Genomic DNA, 25,739 nt, shown 5'->3' with positions numbered 1-25,739 from the left:
CACTTGTTAAATATTAATGTCCCCCCAGCATGTCAATCAATACTAGCCTGATTAATTATGAGCTAGGAATGTGGCTTAGTGGTAGAGGGCTTGCTTCGTATGCATGAAGCCCTGGCTTCAATTACTCAGTACCACATAAACAGAAAAGGCTGGGAGGGCACAATGGTTCAAGTGGGAGAGTGCTAGCCTTGAGCAGAAAGAAGCTCAGGTGCAGTATCCAGGCTCTGAGTTCAAGCCCCAAGACTGGAGGAGGAAAAAAAAAAAAGATTAACTCTGCTAAGTCTGGAAAGCATTTAATTCCCAGCTTGCTAAAAACTGTGCAGATCTCCCCTTGACTATTTTTAGAAAATGTAAATTGCCTTCTTTTAACTACCACTAATGCCTATAATCGCCGAGATCTGAATGCCTGCTGAATCGATACCTGCACACCACTTTACCCAGCTGCATTTTATTTAAGGGGTTTATAGACAAAAGAAAAAACAAAAAGCAATGCAAATAGACAAAAGAAAAAACCAAAACAATGCAAAAAGGAGGAAAGGTAATAAATAAAAGGTGTGATTTCAGGACATCAGATCTGGACAGTGCTATAATAACTATTAAGAATTAAGATGGGGGCCAAGAGCCTGGCCTACTGGTAGAATGCTTGGCTAGCATGCAAGAAGTCTTGGGTTCGATCCCTCAGTACCACATACACAGAAAAAGCCAAAAGTGGTGTTGTGGCTCAAGTGGAAGAGTACTAGCCTTAAGAAAACCCAAGGACAGTGCCCAGGGCCCCAGTTCAAGCTTCAGGACTGGCAAAAATAAATAAACAAGTAAATAAATAGATCAAAAGAAAAGAATTAAGATGGGTGCTGGGAATGTGGCTTAGTGGTAGAGTACTTGCCTAGTATGCATGAAACCCTAGGTTCAATTCCTTAGTATCACATAAACAGAAAAAGCCAGAAACAGTGCTGTGGCTCAAGTAATAAAGAGTGCTAGCCTTGAGAAAAAGAAGCTCAGACACAATGTCCAGTCCCTCAGTTCAAGCCCCAGGACTGGCAAAAAAAAAAAAATTAAGATAGTTTGCAGTCACAGTCAGCTCCTTTGAAGGTATATTAAAATGACAGCAAGAAGCCAGGCACCATTGGCTCATGCTTGTAAACCTAGCACTGAGGCGGCTGAGACCTGAGGCTCATAGTTCAAAGTCAGCCTCGGCAGTAAAGTCTGGAAGATACATTTCCAATTAAACACAAGAAAACTGGAAGTGGCATTGTGGCTTCAACTGACAGAACATTAGCCTTGATCAAGCTAAAGGATAGTGCCAAGGACCCTTGAGTTCAACCACATGACCAACCAAAACCAAACAAACAAAACCCAGCAGGATCAAAGGACAGTAAATCACAAAATACTTTATCAGTGGTTTTTAATTAAGAAGAGAGTTTTGGGCCAGGAGTTTGGCCTAGTGGTTAAAGTGCTTGCCTAGCATCACAAAGACCCAGGTTCGATTCCTTGGTACCACATTCATAGAAAAAAGCCGAAAGTGGTGCTGAGGCTCAAGTGGTAGAGCTCTGGCCTTGAGAAAGTCCAAGGACAGTGCTCAGGCTCTGAGCTCAAGCTCAGACGGACAAAAAAAAAAAAGAGAGAGAGAGAGAGAGAGAGAGAGAGAGAGAGAGAGAGAGAGAGAGAGAGAGAGAGAGAGAGAGAGAGAGAGAGAGTGTGTTCCAAGCCCAGTGCTGGTGGCTCATGCCTATAATCCTAGCTACTCAAGAGAATGAAGTCTGAGGACTGTGATTCATACCAGCCAGGCAAAGAAAATCTGTGCAACTCTTGCCCCATTACTGACAGAAATAAAAAAGAAGAGAGTTTCCAAAAGGACAGCTGACAATTTCTGGGGACATTTTGTGTTACTGCAAACAGGGTTGAGTGTGTACTACTGATTCTGGTAGATAAGGTAGGAATTTTACAAAATATCCTTCAAAGCATAGGAAAGTCTCCCACAGTAACAAGAATTATACATCTCCAAATGCCAACAGTACTGTTGAGAAACTGTTGTTTTGATATATCTTAATGGTCTAAGTATAATCAACAGAAACACTGATAACTAAAATAGGAAACAATTTTGTATCTGAGCTGTAGAATCAGGCACACTATAATTTAAATTCCATACTATTGTAACATGATTTTGGCCAAGTTCATTCATCCCAGCTTCTACATTTGAGGGAAGGGGAAACTATCATCTCACAAGATTTTTCTTTTTCTTCTTTGGCGGTACTGAGTTTTGAACTCAAAGCCCTGAGAATTTTAGTAATTTTTTTTGTTGCTTTAGTAATTTTTCAAGTTAGGCGCTCAAGCTTTTGCCTAGAGTACAGCAAAAATCCAAGATATTCCTATCCAGCTATGGCCTTCTGAATAGCTGCGATCACAGGCTTATCACCAAATCCAGCTTGTTGATTCGTAGTAGATCTTCAGGCCTTTTCTGAGTTGACTTCACACCACAATCCTCTTGACCTCCTCTTCCTGATTGGATGCAATTACAGATGTGTACCACACAGCCAGCAAGATATATATAAGTATATATAAGATATAAGTAAGAACATATGAACTAGACACCAGAGGTTCAAGTCTATATTCCTAGCTACTCAGAAGACTAAGATCTGAAGATCAAGGTTTGAAGCTAGACGAGACAGAAAAGTCCTCAAGACTCTGTCTCCAATTAACAAGCAAAAAGCCAGTTTGGAACAATTGGCTCAATTACTATGGCTAAGCGAGCACTAGACCTTGAGTTCAATTCTCCATAGTATCTTCAAAAAGGGGAGGAGAGAGCATATTATAGGACTGAAGCTATAGCTCAGTGGAATAGCACTGGCCTTAGTGTGCCCTAAGTTCAATTCCTGTAGTACCAGAAACAAAAAAAAGTACAGAGCTAGCATATAATATACTAACATGTCTGGAAGGCTTCGGCTGCTATGTAAGAAGTTTGGGTACACTGATAGAGCAGCCAAAAGGAAAGACAATCCCCTGAGACAACCTGGTAACTCAAACTGCTAAGACCCCAGATGGCTTCAAAGAGAACCAAGCAAGACCAACACAGAGACAAAACTATCCAAAACTGCATGAATGATAATAAAATTATTTTCATTCACTAAGTTTCTGTGTATTGCCTGATATGCATCAATATCTATATACCAATGAAATATCTTTCAATCTAATGAGAACAGCAACATTAAAAGTAAGTCCACAAGCCGGGCGCAGTGGCTCACACCTGTAATCCTAGCTACTCAGGAAGCCGAGATCTGAGGATCGAGGTTCAAAGCCAGCCCAGGCACAAAAGGACCTGAGACTCTTTATCTCCAATTAACCTCTAGGAAATGGGAAGTGGGGCTTGGGTCAAAGCTAGGACAGTAGCCTTGGGCTAAAGAGCTCAGGGATAGCATCCAGGAAGACTTCAAGCTCCATGACTCAAAAATAAATAAGTCCACAAGTGAGGGACTAATGGCTCATGCCTAAAATCCTTGCTACTTAGGAGAACCTGAAAAAAAAAATTGCATTTCAAACCAGTCCAGACAGAAAAGTCTTTGAGACTACCTCTCCAACAAACCATAAAGAAAAATGCCAGACAAGGCTGAAAATGTGGCTTAATGGAGTGCTCACTTAATAGCATGCATGAAACCCTGGGTTCAATTCGTCAGTACCACATAAACAGAAAAGGTCGAAAATGGCACTGTGGCTCAAGTGGTAGAGTGCTAGGTCTTGAGCAAGAAAGCTGAATAAGCACAAGACCTTGAATATAAATCCCAGTACTGCCACAACAAAATGAAGTAAGAACATAAAGTTAGCTTATAGCCCCAAAGTAACATCTGTCCTCAAAGAAAACTCAACTACAGAGACAGAGAGGGGGAAGGAAAGGGATGAGGAAAGAGGAAAGGAAAAGTGAGAGAGAATTAGGAGAGAAGTGAGGAGAGAAGACAAAGGAAAGAAGAGAGTGATGAATAGGAAGATTATTTGAAAATCAATAGTAACAGCACAAGCTAGCTCATTGTGCGTAAAGCATGAGATCCCAATATTGGCCAGAAGGATCAATATCAATTGAGACAAAACTTGCTGTTCTTTCCTACCTATCCTAATTTGGTTCTGCATCTATCAATAAAATACTGTTGCCATGGTTGTCAGTGTGAAGTATAGCATTAGAACTAGGGTAATTAAAGTACTCTCTTCTTTATCTAGAGGTAGAACAAATCATTTTTAAAAAGAGTGCAAGAAGGCAGAGGAGGATGCAGTGATGATTTCTTGTAGTCTGACTACTTGGGAGGCTAAAGGAGAAGGAGCACTTGAGTCCAGAAGTTCAAGCCAGCAGCCTGAACAACATAGCAAGACTCTTGTCTCCTTTAAAAAAAAAAATGTAGGATTGAGAGTTTGGCCTAGCATACAGGAAGACCCAGGTTCAATTCCTCAGTACCACGTACATAGAAAAGGCTAGAAGTGGTGTTGTAGCTCAAATGATAGGGCGCTAGTCTTGAGAGAGCCCCAAGGATGGGACAGTGCTCAGGCTCTGAGCTCAAGCCCAGGACTGGCAAACAAACAAAACAAGTATAAAGAATTAGAATAATATCCTATTTATTTGCTATGGATCAAATTACATTGTTTTTGTTTTTGTCTGGTCATGGGGCTTGAACTCTGGTCTGGCCGCTGTCCCTAAGCTCTTCAGTTCAAAGCTCCCTGGGCCTGGGCGCTGTCCCTGAGCTGTCAGCTCAAGGCTACCACCCTACACTTGAGCCATAGCCCCATTTCCTTTTCTAGTGATTAATTGGAGATCAGAGTCCCGGCTTTGTATCGCCCAAGCTGGCTTTGAACCATGATCCTCAGATCTCAGGTTCCTCAGGAGCTAGGATTATAGGCATGAGACACCATGCCTGCCTCCAAATTATATTCTAAACTATAGTTGTTAAATAGAAATCTTTTTGTCTGCTGCTTACCTAGCATGCATTAAGACCTGGGTTTGATTCCTCAGTACCACATACATAGAAAAAAGCTAGAAGTGATGCTGTGGCTCAAGTGGTAGAGCTCTAGCCTTGAGAAAGCCCAAAGACAATGCCCAGGCCCTGAGTTCAAGCCCCAGGACTGGCAAAAAATAAAAACAAACACCTCACTCCCTGGGTGCTGGTAGCTCTTGCAAATCCAGGCTATTTAGAAGTCTGAGATATGAGGATCACGGTTCAACATCAAGGTTCAACGTCAACCCAGGCAGCCTGGACTACATAGTGACACTCTAGCTGAAAAGAACAAAACAACAAACACAGCACAGGACACAACAGCAGAGTGAAACAGTAGTGTACAGAATGAGAGAAAAGCCAGGTGCTGGTGGCTCAGGCCTGTATCCTAGCTACTCAGGAGGCTGAGATATAAGGATTGAGGTTCAAAGCCAGCCTGGGCACAAAAGTGCATAATACTCTTATCTCCAAGTAACAACCAGAAAACCAGAAGTGGTGCTATGGCTAAGTGGTAGAGACCTAGCCTTGAGCTGAAGAGCTCAGGGACAGTGCCCAGGCCCAGAGTTCAAGACCAAAAAAAAGCCAAAAAACCCAGAATGGAAGAAAATACTTGCTAATCAAATATTACTGAAGAGTTAATATCTAAAATATATAAAGAACAAAATGGCTGAACAACAGGGGAAAGGACTAGAGTACATATTTTTCTATAATATACAGTCAAAATTTTTCAATATGAAAAAATACTCCACATCCACTAATCATCAATGAAATTTAACTTTAAATAACACTATTAGAGGAGCCGAGAGTTTGGCCTATTGGTAGAGTACTTGCCTAGCATGCACAAAGACCTGGGTTCGATTCCTTGGTACCATATACTTAGAAAAAGCCAGAAGTGGTGCTGAGGCTCTGTGGTAGAGTTCTAGCCTTGAGAAAAATCCAGGAGCAGTCCTCAGGCCCTGAGCTTAAGCCCCGGACTGGCAAAAAAAAAACAAACAAACCACTATTAGCAGCTCTAGGAGTTTAGCCTAGTGGTATAGTGCTTGCCTAGCATGCACGAATACCTTGGTTCGATTCCTCAGTATCACATACATAGAAAAAAAGCTGGAAGTGTTTCTGTGGCTTGTGGTAGAGTTTCTAGCCTGAGAAAGCCCAAGGACAATTCTCAAGCCCTGAGTTCAAACCAGGACTGGCAAAAACCAAAAACATTAGCTTTTTATGGAAGCTAGAATAACACATGCATTTGAATCACTGCCCTCTGTAGAGAAGAGGACTGCCTTATCATGAACTGCTATTTTCCCAATTTCTTAGTATTATAGGCATGACTACCTGTTTTGTGGTAGTATGCTAGTGTACCATATAAATATGTAATTCCCTAGATTTTGTCTATAGTACTGCAAAAAGAAAATAATTTAAATATATAAGTAATCACACTTTAAAGTAGTACTGAAGTGAGCTCATAGAAACACAAGTAAATGGTGGTTGCCAGGGGCCCCTTAAATTGTTGTTTTATGGTTACAGAGTTTTAATCATGCAAAATAAAAATTTTCTATTGACTTCTACAACAAAGTTCAATAACACTGCATGCTGAATATAATTAATAACACTATAGTATATACATGAAACATTGCTGAAAGCAAATCTGTAAAACACATGTGGAAAGAAAGGTTGCCCATGCTAACAGAAAAACAGCCACTTTACCAGGTGAAGTAAGCCAAGAGAACAAAGAGAAAAGGTAGAAATAACTATGTAAAAATGTATAGAAAACAGAGAAATGAAACAGCAAAGTGAGTTATATTTATGACTTCTCTGATGCACCTAAAAAAAGGGTGCAATGTCAAGAACCTAAAATTCTCTAGAGAAGATCATATTTTCAGACTTTATTATATTTTTTTGGGGGGGGGGAGCCAGTCCTGGGCCTGGGGCTCAGTGTCTGAGCACTGTCCTTGGTTTTTCTCAAGACTAGAGATCTACCACTTGATCTATAGCACCACTTCTGGCTTTTTCCTATGTATGTGGTATGGAGGAATCGAACCCAGGTCTTCGTGCATGCTAGGCCAGCACTCTACCACTAGGCCAAACTCCCAGCCTAATTTTATTTATTTATTTTGCCAGTACTGGGCTTGAGCTCAGGGCCTGAGGACTGTCCTTGGACTTTCTCAAGACCAGAGCTCTACCACTTGAGCCTCAGTACCACTTCCAGCTTTTTTCTATGTATGAGGAACCAAGGAATCGAACCTGGGTCTTCATGCATGCTAGGCAAGCACTCTACCACTAGGCCAAACTCCTGGCCCCTGGCCTAATTTTTTTTTATGTTTCTATTTTATTTTTATTTTTTGCTGATCCTGGGGCTTGATTTCAGGGTTTCGGTGCTGTCCCTGTGGCATTTTTTTGTTTGTTTGTTTTTGGTTAAAGTTAGTGCTTCAATTACAGAGATCTGAGTCTCACAGACTTTCCTGCTTAGGCTGGCTTTGAACCATGATCCTCAGCTCTCACCTTCCTGAGTAGTTACGATTATAGGCATGAGCCACTGACATCCAGTTATAATTTTCTACTACTGCACCAGCTTGATTTTACTTACCTGACAGGTAATACTCAAATCACTTGTTCATAACTCTGTCCAAAGATGTTCTCCTTACAAGTGCAAGAAAATGTTTACATAGTCCATTTGCATTGTCCAATAGAAGGTTGTTCTCACACTATCTAACCTGACAAAATGGAGATCTGCTCTCCTAAGGTGAGCCCCACCCAGCAAATTAGCTTGAAGCCTCCTCTTTCTCCCTTTGGAAACAGAGGGGGAGTTTGCTAAGTGTTGCTATTAAAAAAAAAAAAAAAGAAAATCAAGCAGCTTCTCAGGTGAGGGGGCTGTCAGCATGTCAGCCCACAGCCAGCAAGAGAGCCTCTCTGGGTGAAGCAGGCAGGATGGAAGGGGTGGAGGTCAGAATACTGCAATGTCCAGTGCCTCCCCCTGGTGGAACCATTTGCCAGGGCACCTAGGAAGTACTATTCCATACCTAATTAACACCTTTTGCTGGAACTAATGTAATGATCAAATACACAAAACTTAATTTAAATAGGAACCTTGGTGCGCCAACCTAGTGCAGACTAAGAAATTAATAAATTCATGCCTAAGACAGGCACCAGTGGCTCATGCTTTGTAATCCTAGATATTTGGGAGGCTAAAAATCAGGAGAAAGAAAGAAAGAAAGAAAGAAAGAAAGAAAGAAAGAAAGAAAGAAAGAAAGAAAGAAAGAAAGAAAGAAGTAAAACTAGGCATGATGGTACAAGCTTGTTATCCCAGCTACAGTGGAAGGGAAATAATAAAGAAGGATTGTGGTTCAGGTGCATGCCTGGGAAGGAAGGAAGACCCTACCTCAAAAATAACCAGTATAGGGCTTGCATAACCAGTACAGAGTACCTGCCTAGCAAAAGCAAGCCCTGGAGTCAAACCTCACTACTGAAAGCAAGAAGGAAGGAAGGAAAGAAGGGAGAGACATAAGGGGGGGAACTTCACTATTCCTCACAAAAAGTGGTGGCACAGGCCTATAATCCCAATACTTGAAAGGTAAAGGCTGAAAATCTAAAGTTAAAGGCTAACCCGGATTAACCAATGAGGCTCTGCCTCAAATTTTTAAAAGTCCATGCCTTCACTAAAGGAGCAACAAGTGGGCCTGGAGTTTGGCCCAACAGTAGAGTGCTTGCCAAGTAGTAGAGCAGTAGCCTTGAGAAAGTCCAAGGACAGTGCTCATGCCCAGAGTTCAGGCTCTGGACTGTCAAAAAAAAAAAAAAAAAAAAAAGATAAAATGAAATTAAATTAAAGGAACAACAACTACTTAATCCCCATTTATTGTTATGAAGCAAAATGCAAGCAAGTGCTGCTAGATTTTCTAATTGTTTTCAAAAGAATTCTCAAATATGAATTTATGTGGAAATACTAAACATTTCTGAAACAATGTTTGGGCTAAATATATCTCAAGACTATTCATCATCGATAACATTTTCACTCACTAAAGCAGAATCTGTCCATTCAGACATATTATCAGAGTACTCTCAAGAAGGAGCAGAAATAAGATAGACTTAACTCCCTCCCCTAAATAATAAGAAATCCAAGCAGGACACCAATAGCTCATGCCTGTAATCCTATTTACTTAGGAGGCTGAAATCTAAAGATTGTGGCTCTAAGTGGCAGAGTGCTAGCCTTGATCAAAAGAGCTCAGGGATAGCACCCAGGCCTGAGTTCAAGCCCCACCACCAGAAATGAAAGAAAGAAATAAAGAGTGAGAGAGAGGGGGGGGAAAGAAAGAAAAGAAATCCAGGAGAAGGGAAATTAATACACAACTCTAGGGGCTGGAACCAACCACAATAGGCAAAACAGATAATACAATCAGAAACACTCTACACCTGGGGTTATTGTCTTGAAATGGTCTCCAACATACCGTTTCAGAGTACTATCCTGAATAGGCACTATAAAAAAAAAGGAAGGGAGTATAGGGGAAATTGTTCTTAAAATATTTTCAGCACACACAGATTTTGCTGTAGCCCCCCTAGCATTCCAACCAACCTCCCTAGACTGACAGAGCGATTACATCTTTTCATGTTTCAGTGTGTATACAAAAGCACAAAGCCTGCATTACACCATTTAGCCCAGACTGTCATGAGGGATAATTTAGCTCCACATAACAGGTACTAATTTGACCTGCATCAAGAGAAGGGCTGCCTGTTGGGCACAATGCCAGGAGGACCTACAGAACTGCTTCAGGGGTGGCAGCTCAAAAAACAAATTCTTTTTTTATGTTATTTTATTTTTTTAATTTTTGCCAGCCCTAGGCTTGAGTTCAGGGCCTGAGCACTGTCTTTGAGCTTTCTCAAGGCTAGAGCTCTTCCACTTGAGCCACAGTACCACTTTCAGCTTTTTCTATGTATATGGTACCGAGGAATCCAACCTGGGTCTTGGTGCATGCTAGGCAAGCACTCTACCACTAAGCCAAACTCCTGGCCCCAAGAAACAAATTCTTTATGCACTTATGCCTATTCTTTGCCATAAAAGAAGAAAAAAAAACCAGAGAGACACAGACAGAATATGTATAATAATTATCACATTAAAACCTCTTCAAGGCTGGCACTGGTGGCTCATGCCTATAATCCTAGCTACTCAGGTTCAAAACCCAGCCCAGAAAGAAAAGTCCTTGAAATTCTTATCTTCAACAACCACCAAAAACTGTAAACAAGGCCCAGAGTGTGACTTAAAGGTAGAGTACTTGCCTAGCATACACACAACTCAGGGTTGATAGTACAGAACACAAAAACTCAAGGACAGCACCCAGACCTCCAAGTTCAAGTCCCAGGACTGACAAAAAAACAAACAAACAAAACAACCCTCTTCACATTCCAAAAAAAAAGAAAAAAAAACCAACCACCTCTTAGGACCTGACTATGCCTCTAGTCCTAGCTATTTGGGTGGTAATGATCAAGAAGATCAAGGTTCAATGCCAGCCAAGATTTTTAAAAGTTCAGAAAACCTCATCTCAATCAGTAAAAACTAGGTATGGTGATGCATGACAATCTCCTCAGCTACTCAGTAAGTACAGATAGGAGGGTTGTGATCTAGCCCAGGTAATAAAAGAAATGTTATTAAAAAATTATCTACAGCAAAGTGAGCTAGGTATATGGCTCAAGTGGTAGAACACTTGCTTAACAAATGCAAAGCTAGTTCAAACCCCAAACAAAAAACAAAAAACAAAACTTCATACAAGGTTTGTGTGTAGTGGTGTATACTTGTAAATCTAAGTATTCAGGACGCAGAAGCAGGAGGATCTGAAGTTGGAAGCCAGTCCAGGGAATGTAAGAACCTATTCCTCATCCAATAAACAGTAACCTAGCTGGGCAAATGAGCAACAAAGATGAGAATGATTAAAAGCAATGACACTCCTCCATTTTGTATTCAACCCTGTATAGACAGAGAGAAATGGTTGTCTAACCACTTCTGCTGGCAGGTAAGTCAAATAGGCAAGGGTCAGCACCTTATGATCAGAGAAGAGTTGCTTGATTTCCCCGCATTATTTAATAAGACATAAAAGACTAAGTAGTCTAGTATATAAGTGAACGTCAGAGATGAGAGAAAAAAACTAAACAAAACAAACAAAAACCCCGTTTTTCTTAACCAATGTGCAGGAAAATACAGAACATCTCCAGTTAGTGGATATATTTTAGACTTAATACAAGTTTTTCTCAACCTTGAAGGGATGTACCTGAACTCTATCAATGTATTACTGAGATGCAGCATTAGGATTTATTTAAAATGATGAAATTATATTCAGTAAAATAAAACAGGAAGTATTTGTGCTACATTCCACAATTAATTCTCATTTACCAGTAACACTCATACTTCAGTTTCTTTTGTTTTGTTTTTGTCAGTCCTGTGGCTTGAACTCTGGGCCAGGGCACTGTCCTTGGGCTTTCTCAAGGCTAGTACCCTATCACGTGAGCCATACCACCACCTCTAGCTTTTTCTGCATATGTGGTACTGAGAAATCGAACCCAGTGTTGTGCATACTAGGCAGGCACTCTACCACTAGGCTACACTCCCGGGCCCAACATTCATACTTATGGCTCTAGGTCTACATGAGAAGCTGAAGCTCTGAAGCCAGTCCAGAAAGAGAAGTTTACAAAACTTTATCTCCAAAATAATCAGTAAAATGCTAGACTGGAGGTATTGGTCATAACACCACCCATATAAAAGACAAGTGAGCACAGGCCTTAAGTTCAAGCCCTGTACCAAAAAAATTACAGTGCAAGGTCCTGGTTCTTTCCACCCAATATCTGTGTTACCTAGGTATATGGCACACCCAAGGGCAGTCACCACTAGGATCATGGGAGGGTTCTAGGGTCTTATCTCCATCTGCTGTGGCCATACCTTCTTGCTGCCCCTTCTCTAGATGTTAAGCCACTCTGCTCTCCATCACTCAGTGTGCAGTTTAGGAAAACAAGCATTTCCTGGTTTTCTCTTTTCATCAGCTTACTGTAATTTAAACCTTACAGAAAATAGAAAAAGAGCTGGGTGCCTGTGGCTCACACCTCTAATCCTAGCTATTCAGGAGGCTGAGATCTGAGGATAACAGTTCAAAGCCAGCCTGGGCAAAAACTCCATCACTCTTATCTCCAATTAACCACCAGAAAACCAGAAGTGGCCTGGAAGTGGTTGGCGCTGTAGATCAAAGTGGTAGAGCACTAGCCTTGATCTAAAGAGCTCAGAGACAGCATCTAAGCCCAGAGTTCAAGCACCATGACAAACAACAAAGTAGAGAAGGAAGACAGGAAAGGAGAAAGGGAGGGAGAAGGGAAGAAATTCCATCCTCTAGAAAAACACAAGTATGCAAAAATGCTCTATTTTGAGACAAGAAAACAGAAACTAATCAAATTCTATCACTAGGATATCTGATTAATTATCATGCAATATCTAATTGTTGAGATATTGTGGCATGATAAAAATAAGGAAAAATGTCTATAATACGTAAGTGAAATAAGTAAAATGAAACCAGAGAAGGTGGTGTACACTTTTAATTCCAGTACTAAAGAGATGAAAGCAAGAGGATCCTGAGTTCAAGAAAAGCCTGGGCTTCACAGTGAAATCTAATCTTAAAAAGAAGAAGTAGAAAGGAAAAAGAAGGCATGAAGAAAATAGAAAAAATTCTGGAGCTACCACATATAAACTATTAGCAGTTGTTATCTATGAGCCAATAGCTCTACAAAAAGAAGATTCAATTTCTAATTTGCACATCTGAAATACTTGCCAGTTCTCATAATTTCTAGTAACACATCTTCTGATTTGAGGATTGGGGTAGTGCTTGGAATTTGTAGTAGGTAATATGCATACAATGATGGACTGTATTGATTCATTTATTAATTCACTCATTTGTAGCTCTTCCTACAAACTTTTTTTTTTTTTTGGCCAGTCCTGGGCTTAAGCTCAGGACCTGAGCATTGTCCTTGGGCTTTCTCAAGGCTAGAACACTACCACTGAGCCACAGCACCACTTCCAGCTTTTTTTTCCCCCCTATGTATATAGTACCGAGGAATGGAACCCAGGTCTTTGTACATGCTAGGCAAGTATTCTACTACTAGGCCAAACTCCCGGCTCCACAAACATTTTCTTATTCTGACAGTGTCAATGATTCTTCCCTCAGTTTTCACCACAACCTCAGGAAACAAATTAATTTAAAAGTATCTGAGATTGGCTTTTACTCCAACTAGCAGAGAGCCTCCTCAATGCAGTCTCAAGCAGCAACAAGTGATCTTTTTAAATAAGAGCTGATGTGTTGCCCAATAGTAGAATGTTTGCCTAGCATGTGCAAGGCCCGGTGGGGTTCCTTCCCCAGAACTGTGGTGGCGGTGGTAATGATGATGGAGGTGGTGATGATGATGGAGATGGTGATGATGACTATAATGGCTTCTCATCACTCAAGATGGGATAAAAATCACTTAAGTAAGCCGGGCACAATGGCTCCCCTGTAATCCTAGCTACTCAGGAGGTTGAGATCTGAGGATCAAGGTTCAAAGCCAGCCCAGGCACAAAAGGACCTGTGACTCTTATCTCCAGTTAACTTCTAGAAAACTGGAAGTGGGGCTATGGCTCCTGGGGGCAGGGCAGTGGCCTTGAGCTGAAGAGGTCAGAGATAGTGCCGCAGACAAGTTCAAGCCCCATGACCAACCCCCCCCAAAAAAAAAAAATCACTTAAGTAGTATAGAAGACCCTAATCTTATCCCTATCACTTGTCCAACTTCATTTTGTATCTATCCTTTGCTGTGATACAGATATACCAACAACTCAAGCAAACACCTCAGAAATGATGCTCTTGGCCCCTATGTTCATTCCTCCCCCCCCCCCCCCCCCGCCTCTCTGCCCTGGGCTAGCACTCTACCACTTGAGCCACAGCACCACCTCCAATTTTCTGATGGTTAATTGGAGATAAAAGTCTCAAAGACTTTAGTGCCTGGGCTCAATCCTCAGATCTCAGCCTCCTGAGTAGGTGATTACAGGCCTGAGCCCGGCTTGAGAAGTTCTTCTCAGAAGAACTTATAAAGATTTATAATACCAAAGACAACAATTCCATCAGGTCTTCAAGGGGCAACTAGACACATATTGCATTATTGGAGTAAAGTAAAATTTTCTCTTAAGGATTCTGTCCTTATTGTTTTTTTTGTTGTTGTTGTTCCAAATATCTTTAATCATCAGGAATATTTACAGATGAACTCAAATGTCAGACACTAGCAAAGTCCAGCTATAGCCAGGCATAGTGGCTTACACCTGAAATTCTAGCTTGTCAGGAGACTGAGATCTGAAGATCGTGGTCAAAGCTACCCTGGGCATAGAAGTCCATGAGACTCTTATCTCCAATTAACCATCAGAAAATTGGAAGTGGTGCTGTGGTAGAGTACTAGCCTTGAGCTGAAGAGCTAAAGGACAGTACCCAGGCCCAGAATTCAAGCCCCACAACTGACTGAAAAACATAACCCAGCTATATGTGGCTTATAAAATTAATAAGTAAATAAAGAAACATAGAAAGCTTTTAAATAGTATTATAACATGAGCTTTTATTCAACTAATAATAGTATAGATTAAAACTGATAGAGGCCAAGCACCAGTGGCTCATGCTTGTATTCCTAGCTACTCGGGAGGCTGAGATCTGAATTCAAAGGTAGCCCAGTCAGGAAAGTCTGTGAGACTCTTATGGTCCAATTAACCAACCAAAGCCAGAAATGGAACTGTGGTTCAAGTGGTAGAGGGCTAACCTTGAGCAAAAACGCTAAGTAACAGAACTCAACCCTATTGTTTTTTAAAAAAATAAAATAAAAGTTTAAGATCTTTTCAAAATTTGAAATGAAGAGTTGGAAAGGTAAGCTCCGTGGCACCAAATTTGCCGAACATGCCAGAGGGCCTAGGAAGAAAAGGGAGAAAAGGAAGATTCATCCAAAGATGCTTATAGAATCTTAAAAAAAAAAAAAAAATGAGCCATGTACTCACTCCAGCATTCATGTTACTTTTAAACAAATTCAGTAAGTCTTCTACAGAAATTAAAAGCAAAACTAAAGCTCTAATGAGAAACATAACTTTTATATATTTAGTTCTGACAATTCACATCTAGTGTGAATTGTATCAAATTGAAAATGCAGACATATCTTTAAACAGAAAAAAATACCAACAGAATTTACTGACAAAGACAGCAATATTATTGAGATACCACATGAAGAAGAGGCATTCCAGTACACTCAAGGAAGGTATAGACCTGGAGTCCTCAATGGACAGCCAGTAAGAGGTGCATGGCCAGATGCCAGGGACTTCTTTAAAGGCTTAAGACAACCAGTTCACAAGTTCTGATGACCCCACACTAAAACATCAGAGGAACAATTCCAGGTCCTGAGCTCACTGTGGAAGATATGTTTTCCCTGTATAATTATAGATAATGTAACTTCATTTATTCAGCAAGTACATACGGAACCAATTATTCCCTATAAGACTAAAAGATAGGACATAATGAGTTTTTATCTTTTATTTTATTTATTTATTTAGCCAGTCTTGGGCTTGAGCTCAGGGCCTGAGCACTGTCCTTGGAATTCCTCAAGGCTAGAGTTCTACCACTTGAGTCTCAGCACCACTTCTGGCTTTTTTCTTTGTATGTGGTACCGAGGAATCAAACCCAGGTCTTTGTGAATGCTAGACAAGCACTCTACCACTAGGCCAAACTCCCAGCCCCTTTTTATCATTTAAAAGAAAAAATAAGATCAGTAACCATACTAAATCATAAAAAATGTGTGTGTGTATGTATATATATACATATTTATTTTATTTTTTTATTATTTGTTTTTTGGTGGGTCATGGGGCTTGAACTCAGCCTGGGCACTATCCCTGAACTCTTCAGCTCAAGGCTACTGCCCTACCCTTAGCCAAGCCCCACTTCCCATTTTCTAGAGGTTAACTGAGATAAAAGTCTCAGGTCCTGTTGTGCCAGGGCAGGCTATGAACCTCTAGGAACCACAATCCTAGCTTCTCTGGAGAGTAGCTAAGATTGTGTGAGCCACAGCACCTGGCTTGAGATTATAGACTTTTTACTACTGTTCTCAATTGTTGCTTGAGATTGGGTATCTCAAACTTTTGTGTGGGCTGGCCTCAAACTTTGATCTTTTCATTCTCTGCCTACTGCATACATAATCATTTATTTTACTCAATAGTGTTTGGCTGAGGGCTACCTGGAGAATCCCCGTGTGACTAGAACCATGGGATCAAATAAGTTTGTGGTCCATGGAATTTCAGAAGGCTTTAGCTGTGCCAAACTCCAAAGCACTATTAAAATGATCGGTATTGGTAGATGCTCATTATAATACTCACCAATGGCTGGGTACTAGTGGCTCACGACTCTTAATTCTAGCTACTCAGGAGGCTGAGATCTGAGAACTGTGTTTCAAAGCTAGCCAGGGCACTAAAGTCTGTGAGACACTTATCTTCAATTAACCACCAGAAAACCAGAAGTGGCACTATGGCTCAAGTAGCAGAGCAATAACCTTGAGCTGAAGATCATGGTCAGTACCCAAGCTCAGAGTTCAAGCCCCACGATCAACCAAAAAAAAAAAAAATATATGTATATATATGTATATATATCCTCATCAATGCAGTTCTAAAAATAAATAAAACAGTATTTCTCCTAGAAACACTGTGTTTATTACATTTGCCCCACTCCCCCAAAATTGCAAATTTTCAGATCTCCAATTTCTTTTTTTTCTTTTTCTTTTTTTGTGCCTGTCCAGGGACTTGAACTCAGGGGTTGGGTGCTGTCCCTTAGCTTCTGTTTTCTTGAAGACTAGCATTCTACCACTTGAGCCATGGCACAATTGTGGGCTTTTTCTGAGTAGTTTATTAAAAAATCTCACAGATGTTCCTTCCCAGACTGGCTTCAAATCCTAAGATTTCAGCCTCCCGATTAACTACAACTATAGGTCTGGCCAGATCTCCAATTTTTTACACTGGGAGAGTTCACCTCTGGTTTTCTGGTGGTTATCGGAAGATGAGATTCCCAGCCTTTCTTGCCCAGGTTGGCCTTGAACTGTGATTCTCAGATCTCATCCTCCTAAGTAGCTAGGATTAAAGGCATGAGCCACCAGGGTGCATCATATGAAATGTTTTGATGAAGAAAAGTATTCCATGAAAGCAGAATCACAAATAATGTAGAAAAAAGGATGCCCTCTTTATTATCCTTACAGTACCAAAGGATCAAAATATACCTCGTAGTCTATCTCTCATTACAAACCCAGAGAACAAAATCCACTCCCTTCAAGCACAATCACCTTCTGTGAACTGCATTCATTTAGTAACAATAGTTACCTACAAAAAAAAACAGGTTTTTGTTGTAAGATTCAGCTGCCTACACAAACAGAACACCTTTCCTTCCCTGCCATCTAGCAACAGCAGCCCAACAGTGACACCTGCTGGTGAAAAGAAAGCAAGGTCAGATCCATTAGAGATTACCAACATCTATCTATCTATCTATCTATCTATCTATCTATCTATCTATCTATCTATCTATCTATCTATCTACCTACCTACCTACCTACCTACCTACCTATCTATCTTTCTTTTTTCTTTCTTCCTTCTTTCTTTCCCTCCTCCCCTCCCTTCCTCCCACCTTCCTTCTCTTCCTTCCTTTATGTTTTGTGGGTCATGGGGCATGAACTCTGGGCCTGCTGTCCCTGAGCTCTTCAGCTCAAGGCTACCACTGTACTCCACATCCTGTTTTCTAGTGGTTAATTGGAGTTAAGAATCTTATGGACTTTAGTGACTGGGCTGGCTTTGACCTGAGATCCTCAGATCTCAGTCACCTGAGTAGCTGGGATTACAGGTATGAGCCAGTCCTGGGCTTGAGCTCAGAGCCTGAATACTGTCCTTGGGATTTCTCAAGGTTAGACAGAGCCCTACCACTTGAGCCATAGCACCACTTCTGGCTTTTTCTATGTATGTGGTATCGAGGAATTGAACCCGGGGCCTCCGTGCATGCTAGGCAAGCACTCTACCACCCGTGCATGCTAGGCAAGCACTCTACCACAAGGCCAAACTCCCATCCTGCCTATGAGACTCTTACCTCCAATTAATCACTCAAAAATGGAGGTGGAGCTATGGCTCAAAGTGGGTAGAGTGTTACCTTAAGCTAAAGAGCTCAGGGACAGTATTCAAGCCCTGAGTTCAAGCTCCACAACTGAACAAAAAAAAAATTTGTTGTTGTTGTTATTAATGTAGAAAGCAGCTCTAAGCCTTCCAAGTAGATGTCATAAGCAAAGTATATACTCCCATGCTTGAAAAGAAATTGTAGACAAGAAGCTATCATTGAGGGGGATCAGGAGTTTGGCCTAGTGGTAGAGTGCTTGCCTAGTCTACACAAAGACCCGGGTTCAATACCTTGGTGCCATACACATAGAAAAAAAAGACACTATTATTGAAATTAAATGATGTCCAGGGAATACTGCACGGATTTGATCCCTTTATGGGTCTTGAGCTAGATGAATGTATAGAGATGAGAATAGTATAGTGCTAATATTAGGAACTAGTGTCATCATTTTAGACTTAGAAAGATGTCAAGTAATGTCTGCTCAGCATAGTAATCTTGGTCCTTTTCCGAAGGACCTGTTTTACTATGATATAAAAATTGAGTCACGTACATTTTCATATAAAATTTTCTGTTACAAAAATTTTGAAAATAATTGGTGAAAATTATACTTAAGCCAGTGACAGTGGCTCACATTTCTTCCTAGCTAAGCAGGAGGCTGAAATCTGAGGATCATAGTTTGAAGCCAGCCTGGACAGAAAAGTCCATGAGACATCTATCTCCAATTAACTACTAAAAAAGTCAGAAGTAGAGCTGTGGCTCAAGTGGTAGAGTGCTAACCTTGAACAAAAACACTAAAAACAGCACCTAGGCCCTGAGTTCAAGCTCCAGGACTGGCATGGGAAAAGTATAAATAAAATATAAATCATCATTTCTATGCAGACCATTTAAGACTTAGGAACTGATAAGATTTTAATAGTGCAAAGTAGTTTGTGTTGTGGTTTAAACGTAGTTTAAGCATTGGGAAGTTGATCAGGATACATTGTTTGGAAAAGTCACAATGAAACCTCTCTCGTACAACTAAGAGTTAAATTTTAAGCATTTGAAAACAGAGCTAATAATCATTGGTAGAGTGCTTGCCTAGAATGCTGCATCCCTACCATCAAAAAAGCAAACTGTATAGTAGAAAATGAAGATTCTTGTTAACAATGTTTTATGTTTTTGTTTAAAAATTAGCAGTAATGCCTAATTCTCAAATGTAAAACAGTACAGTAGTCGTTACTTACGGAGTTACTTTTTTTTGGGGGGGGGGGGTTAAGGTCACGGGGCTCATACCTGATCGGCCTGGGTGCTATCCCTGAGCTCTTCAGCTCAAGGCTACTGCAATACCCATAAGCCAAGCCCCACTTCCCATTTTTCTAGAGGTTAATTGGAGATAAGACTCTCAGGTTTCTTTTGTGCCCGGGCTGGCTTTGGACCTTGATCCTCAGATCTCAGCCTCCTGAGTAGCAAGTATTATAGGCATGAGCCACTGGGCTCACTTACTTTTTTTTGGTCAGTCATGGGACTTAAACTCGGGCCTGGGCCGGAACCTGTGTGCTACTCCTGAGCTCTTCAGCTCAAGGCTACCACTTGAGCCACAACGCCATTTCTGGTTTTCTGGTGGTTAATTGGAGATAAGAGTCTCATGGACTTTAGTGCCTAGGCTGGCTCTGAACTCAGATCTCAGCCTTCTGAGTAGCTAGGATTAAAGGTGTATGAGCCACTGGGCCCAGCACGGAATGATTCCTTAGTACCACAGAAAAAAGCCAGAAGTAGTGCTGTGGCTCAAGTAGTATAGCTCTATGCTTGAGAAAACGCAAGGACAGTGCTCAGACCCCAAGCCCAAGCCCAGGACTGGCAAAAAAAAAAAAAAAAAAGTCTCACAGGGACATTTTTGCCTTGGCTGGCTTCAAATTGCAATCCTCACATCACAGCCTCCTGAGTTGCTAGATTATAGGCATGAGCCACTGGTGCCTGGCTAAAAAATAAATTTTATTTTATTTTTTTGTCTGTAATAGGGCTTGAACTCTGGGCCTGGGCACTGTGTCTGAATTCTTCAGCTACAGCGCCACTTCCGGTTTTCTGGTGGTTAAATGGAGATATGAGTCTCATGAACTTTGTTTCGGGGCTGGCTTTGAACAATCCTCAAATCTCAGCCTCCTGAGTAGCTAGGATCATAGGCATAAAGCCACCAACACCCAGCTAAAGTATTTTTTTAATTAAGTTTAGCTCCTTAGACCCTAACTTTTCAATACTGATATTTCAATTACTCAATAATGTGACTAGTGGTTATTATATTAGTTACCAAACATGTTCATCATCCAGAAAGTTTTACTGGACAGCCTTGCTTTAGATAAACACTGTGAAGTATGTACAGACAAAATTATATGCCTGGGTTATGGCAGTTGGTAAATAATACAGATCAAAGAAGGCTGATCAAGCTTTGATGAATGATGTCAGGTGACATCATTTTATTAGCATACAATAGTTTAAGGGTGGGGGATTCATTGTGACATTTCCACATATATAAATAATGCATTGCATCAATCTCTCCCCCATTCCATTCCCTTAAATAATTTCAACATGTGTTGTTCTAGTTTCTTTTTTCCTTCTTTTTGTGAAGATAATGGGGCACAAACTCAGGACCTTGAATTCTCCTTTGGCTTTTTGCTCACAGCTGGCTCTCAACCACTTAAGCCATTCCTCTAATGTGGCATATTGCTAGCAACAGACTTTTTTCCTAGTGAAAGTGTGGCTTAAGTGACAAAAAGTCAGCCTTGAGTGAAAAGGCTAAAGCTAAAGCAAGAATGCAAAGCCCTTGGGGCTGGGAGCACAGTTTAGTAAAGTGTTTGCCTAGCATGCACAAAGCTCTGGTTTCAATTCCTCGGTACCACATACTCAGAAAAAGCCAGAAGTGGTGCTGCTGTGGTTCAAGTGGCAGGGTGTTAGCCTTTAGAAAAAAGTGTCCAAGGACAGTGTCCAGGCCATGAGTTCAAGCCCCAGAACTGGCAAAAACAAAGAATGCAAGGCCCCAAGTTCAAGCTCTAGTATTCACTCACACACAAATTTTTAAAAATGATAACTAATAAATGGGTATCAGTAACTGGTACCACTATCATCACATTGTAAAGTAGGATAAGAGACACATTTTGTGCTAAGGGCCCTTTGGATATTTGTATCATTAGAGGCCATACATATTTATCAATATATGCATCTGCCAAGAAGCACTGTCCTCTCATGTACCAAATAGTTCTGTGGGGATATTCCCCACTGCTGACACTTGGTGACTGCTTACAACAGTACCACATAAAGAGGTACTGTTAAGTCAGGTGTGGGGTTAGAGCAGGATGGACCTGGGTGCGGTGGCTTGTGCCTGTAATCCTAGCTACACAGGAGGCTGAGATTGCGGTTCAAAGCCAGCCTGGGCACTAAAGACCATGAAACTATTATCTTCAATTAACCACTAGAAAACCAGAAGTGGTGCTGTGGCTCCAGAGGTAGGGCAGTAGCCTTGAGCTGAAGAACTCAGAAACAGCATCCCTTCCAAAAAAAAAAGGGGGGGGGGGGCAGAATGGACAGAACCTGATCAGAAGCCCACAAGTGACAAATGGAAGAGTTATAGGAGCAATGATTGAAGACAGTCCCCTATTTTAATAAACTGAGTGCTTACTATATATGAGGCATTACTAGCTGCCTTCTCATCTATCTTAGTAAGGAGAAGAAGAGTTTCAGACCCCTGAGGCAGGATATTCAGCAAAAGAAAATATTCTGAAAGCAGGCACTGAGAAGCTGTTCATCAAGGACTGATCTTACTCATGCCAACACAGTAACATCGTTACTACTTCCTCTATCTTTCACCAACTACTTGCCAACTACTGTGCATATACCAGATTCTTTCTCCCTTTAATATGTGTTATTCCACTAAAATAGAAAGGCCTTTCCTGTTTCAAATCTTACCCATTATTCAGTATTGGATCTTACAAACCATTGTTTGATACTATTTCCCTTTCTCTGATGTGAAGACTTTTTTAAGTTATGGTGTTTGGTTTTTATTTAGATTACATTTAGTATCAGTGCTGTACAAGGAAGCACTTGATCATCTAAGTGTGTGTGTATGTGGGTGTATATGTGGGTGTGGGTGTGTGTGTGTGTCCTGGGGCTTGAACTCGGGGCCTGAGCACTGTTCTTGGGACACTTTTGTTTAAGCTAGCGCTCTGCCATTTGAGCCATAGCACCACTTCCGGCTTTTTCTGAATATGTAGTACTGAGGAATCTAACCTAGGGCTTTATGCATGCTAGGCGAGTACTCTACCACTAGGCAATGCTCCTGGCCCCCATCTACACATTTGATAAATGTCATGTAAATATGTTTTGCCTCCAAAATAACACTATATACTCCACCAGGCACCATGCCTACCAAGCAGTGCTGAAAAACTGTAACCATTCAACGAATGTTTACTGACTAAGTGACGTCTAATGTATCCTCCCAAAATGACAAGAACATTAGGTGCCAATCTATACTCCCACCATTTTTAGTTTATGTAAGAGAAGTTTCACTTGCTTCAGTAGAGATAATCAGAGCATTATACTGTTTAGATCTGAGGTATATTTTGGAAGTTGATGATTACACTAGAGTTGACCTTTCTAGATTTCAGAAAGAAATCCCTAATAAATCAACATAGATGTACACAGAGCCATACATGAACCATGCAGTGGACCAGGAACTATACTCATTCTTGTCTCCACTCCAAAGTAAATAACCATTTGGAAGATCCATTCAAAGAACCTTGGGGCCAGAAATGTGATACAATGGTAGTATGCTTTCCATGTACAAAACCCACAACAAAGAATTTTTTTTTTTGTGGGTCATGGGACTTGAACTTGGCCTGGGAGCTGTCTCTGAGCACTTAAGCTCAAGGCTACCTCCCTACCCTGGAGCCAAGCCCCACTTCCTGTTTTCTAGAGGTTAAATGGAGATAAGAGTTTCAGGTTCTTTTGTGCCCCTGCCTGCTTTTAACCTTGATCCTCAGCTCAGCTAGGATTACAGGTGTGACCTACTATGCCCACCCAGCTCACAGCAAAGAATTTTAAGTGAGGAACTTCAATGATATCCAAAAGCCTATCTGTAAAAAAGAAAAAAAAAAGTTATTTTCACTGATGTACATATATATTTAATTCTTGACCCTCTGTCATGTTGCAATGTTTGAAAAAGTTAAGAATTAGGAAATGAACACAGCTGATCAAAGCAACACAATCAAAGAACCAGTACAACATATTAATTGGAATCAAAAGGAGTATTCATTTACTACTTTTTCCTCAGCACTCTAGGACATCTTCTTACTAGTCCTACATATACAATCTTTCAAGAAGATCAAAAAGCAGACAGAGAAAGCCAGTGATTTTATCTCTTCATGCCTCTTTCACATAATCTACCAGAGCCTTGGGTTTAACCAAGAATACAGCTAGCACAGCAACTGATTCATACCACTAGGATCAATCCTTTCTCTGCCACCAAAATTTCCCACGGGAATGGTAAAAACAAGATGTGTGTACCCTAGATATTTCAGAGAGAGCCATAAATCTATAGGACTAAAAGAAGAAATACAAAGAGAAGACACAGGATTGCAGAAGATGACAGGAAAGCAACCACTTACCTCCTAAGGGAATCTTCCTCAGCACTTTCCTCAGGCATATCCTGATGTAAGGCCTCCTGTGATACAGTTCCAGATCTGCTGGACTGGGTGTAAATTCTTTCCCAGTGGCCTGTTTCCTGGTTAAAGGCCACCCCCACAGTCCTCTCCTCCTGTGGACTAGCAGAGCTGCTCAACTCCAGCCTGCTGGAGCTAGGTGTTTGGCCCTCAGTTCGCTCAAGTGGTGGTAACTGGTTACCATTTGATGGCATGCCCTCAAAGGTGCTGGGAACCTGCCAGGAGGAGCTAGCCTCACCAGATGGGTAGTTAGGTGTGGTTCTTTCCCAGCGCAGGGTATCGTTGTTGAAGGTCAGGAGATTGTGGCAAGCACGGCAACGATTGAGGTGGCCCCGGGACAGGTTAGAGTTATTCTCACTGCTGTGAGGGGTAGGCTGATGGGAAGGGCCAGGCCTCTCAGATTCAATGTTATTGTTGAGCATTTCCTGGGCTTGCTGAGTCTGAGGAGTTTCCCCATTCAGGCTCTGGTCCAGCTCCTGCAGCCGGTCATACTCCAAAAAGAAACGTCTCAGGTCACACTGAAGCTCATGTCGAATGCTGCCTGAGTTGTTTTGGCTGGAATTGTTCCCTCCATCTGATTCAGGTGCCAAACCTGATGGTGGAAAACCCCTCCCTTCTGTGGCTGAAGTGTACACAGATGCCTGAGAGCTACCTTCCTGCTGTCTCAGCACAGATAGCAAACTCACTGAAGAAGCACTGGTCCTAGGTGGGGGCATAGATTCTGCCTCAGAGCGTGAGTGCAGACTGAGTACTGTCCGGGTCCACTCGGATCCTGTCAGCCCAGGAACTAGTTCTCGGTGATACCTAGAAGGGTGGCTAGATAATGAGCCTCCCAAAGATCGTCGGGTGGGACCCAAACTGAGGTTGCGGAGCGTGTTGCCAGCAGTGCTGCTCTGGACCGTACTGAAGGCAGATGGCCGGTTCAGGAGGCCCTGGTCCTGCTGCGCTGATGAAGCCTGCTCCAGGGGATGGAAGGGCTCGGTCTGTACAAAAGAAAAGGAAGGGGTAGTAGCTCTGGCAGAAGCAGGGGGAACACTGTCCTGGTGTGGCAAGAGGGAAGGAACTCGAGTGCCAGCGCAGCGGCTGCAAAGGCACAGGATCCCAGGGTGTTGGCAGCACTCAGCTGTGGTAGGGTAACTGACCCGCTGTCGGAGCCTGATGTAAGCGGAAGTCCTGGGGCGCTCCGTGGAGGGCTGAGGGGGAGGCTGTGGGGGTGAGGGGGTGGCAGAATCTTGCACCGTGCTTTGCTCTCCCACCTGGATGCCAGAGGAGCGAGAGGACAGCATGTGCAGGAAATTGTGGAGGAGAGGTGTCCGGCGAACTGGCTGTGATTGCAGGAGAGCGCGCTGGCGGTAGTGGGATAATTCTGTTCCATCTATGGGAATTTCTGGCTCATCATCACCCTGCAATGTGGACCAGCATGAGGCAGCAGGCAGAACAATTAGGTAGAACTTCCAAGTAAATACAGAAAAACTAACAACTGTCAATCATCCAAGAACCACTGCATACAGGCAACAACTCTCTATTCCTAAAATACTGAAAATTTACTAGCTTCAAATTCAAAAATATCATATAGTATTAATTATTCATTTCCATTTAGCAATACAGTCTACTGAATACATTACATACTAATGAGACATGGCAAACCAATGTCTTATAAAAGGCATCTCCATGACATAGAAGTAGTGATTAAAAATAAAATGTTAAACAGTTATAGGGACAGGAATGACAAGCTATCCAACACTGTCTGGTGATGACAAGGTTTACTTATAGTGAGACTGATGTTCACTTGTGTTTCAGAATTGACTCTCATATCAAGATTATGGCTGTAACTTTGGCTATACAACTGAAGCTAATTTGAATCCTAAGTAGAAAGGAAAACTTGGGTATTAAGAATTAGTATCTAATATAATCAGAATTCTGAGTTCTAGTTTAGG

The 25,739-nt window shown here is 41.5% G+C and overlaps 1 protein-coding gene and 1 pseudogene across 6 annotated transcripts in view; one reads left to right on the top strand and one right to left on the bottom strand.

Annotated features, from left to right (window-relative positions):
• The window catches only part of LOC150052902 (muscarinic acetylcholine receptor M4), a 216,548-nt gene that overhangs the window by 147,421 nt on the left and 43,388 nt on the right, over positions 1-25,739 (bottom strand). For 3 of the 6 annotated variants that reach the window (XM_090347815.1, XM_090347816.1, XM_090347817.1), the window contains exons 7-8: positions 25,059-25,205; positions 23,749-24,785 (exon numbers count right to left, since the gene is read on the bottom strand). In XM_090347815.1, the coding sequence (XP_090203941.1) occupies positions 23,749-24,785; positions 25,059-25,205 (1,184 nt within the window). Of the gene's footprint in view, positions 1-23,748; positions 25,206-25,739 lie in introns of all 6 variants that reach the window. The other 3 variants (XM_090347819.1, XM_090347812.1, XM_090347813.1) reach the window with 1 other exon arrangement.
• LOC150052903 (small nuclear ribonucleoprotein G pseudogene) lies at positions 7,681-19,294 on the top strand (annotated as a pseudogene).

Source organism: Megascapheus bottae, chromosome 16, assembly GCF_031878675.1.
Source record: "Megascapheus bottae isolate mThoBot1 chromosome 16, mThoBot2.hap1, whole genome shotgun sequence".
In the NCBI taxonomy this organism is placed as follows: domain Eukaryota; kingdom Metazoa; phylum Chordata; class Mammalia; order Rodentia; family Geomyidae; genus Megascapheus; species Megascapheus bottae.
Note: the sequence above shows the minus strand (reverse complement) of the source record. Positions and strands in the feature narration are given on the sequence as shown.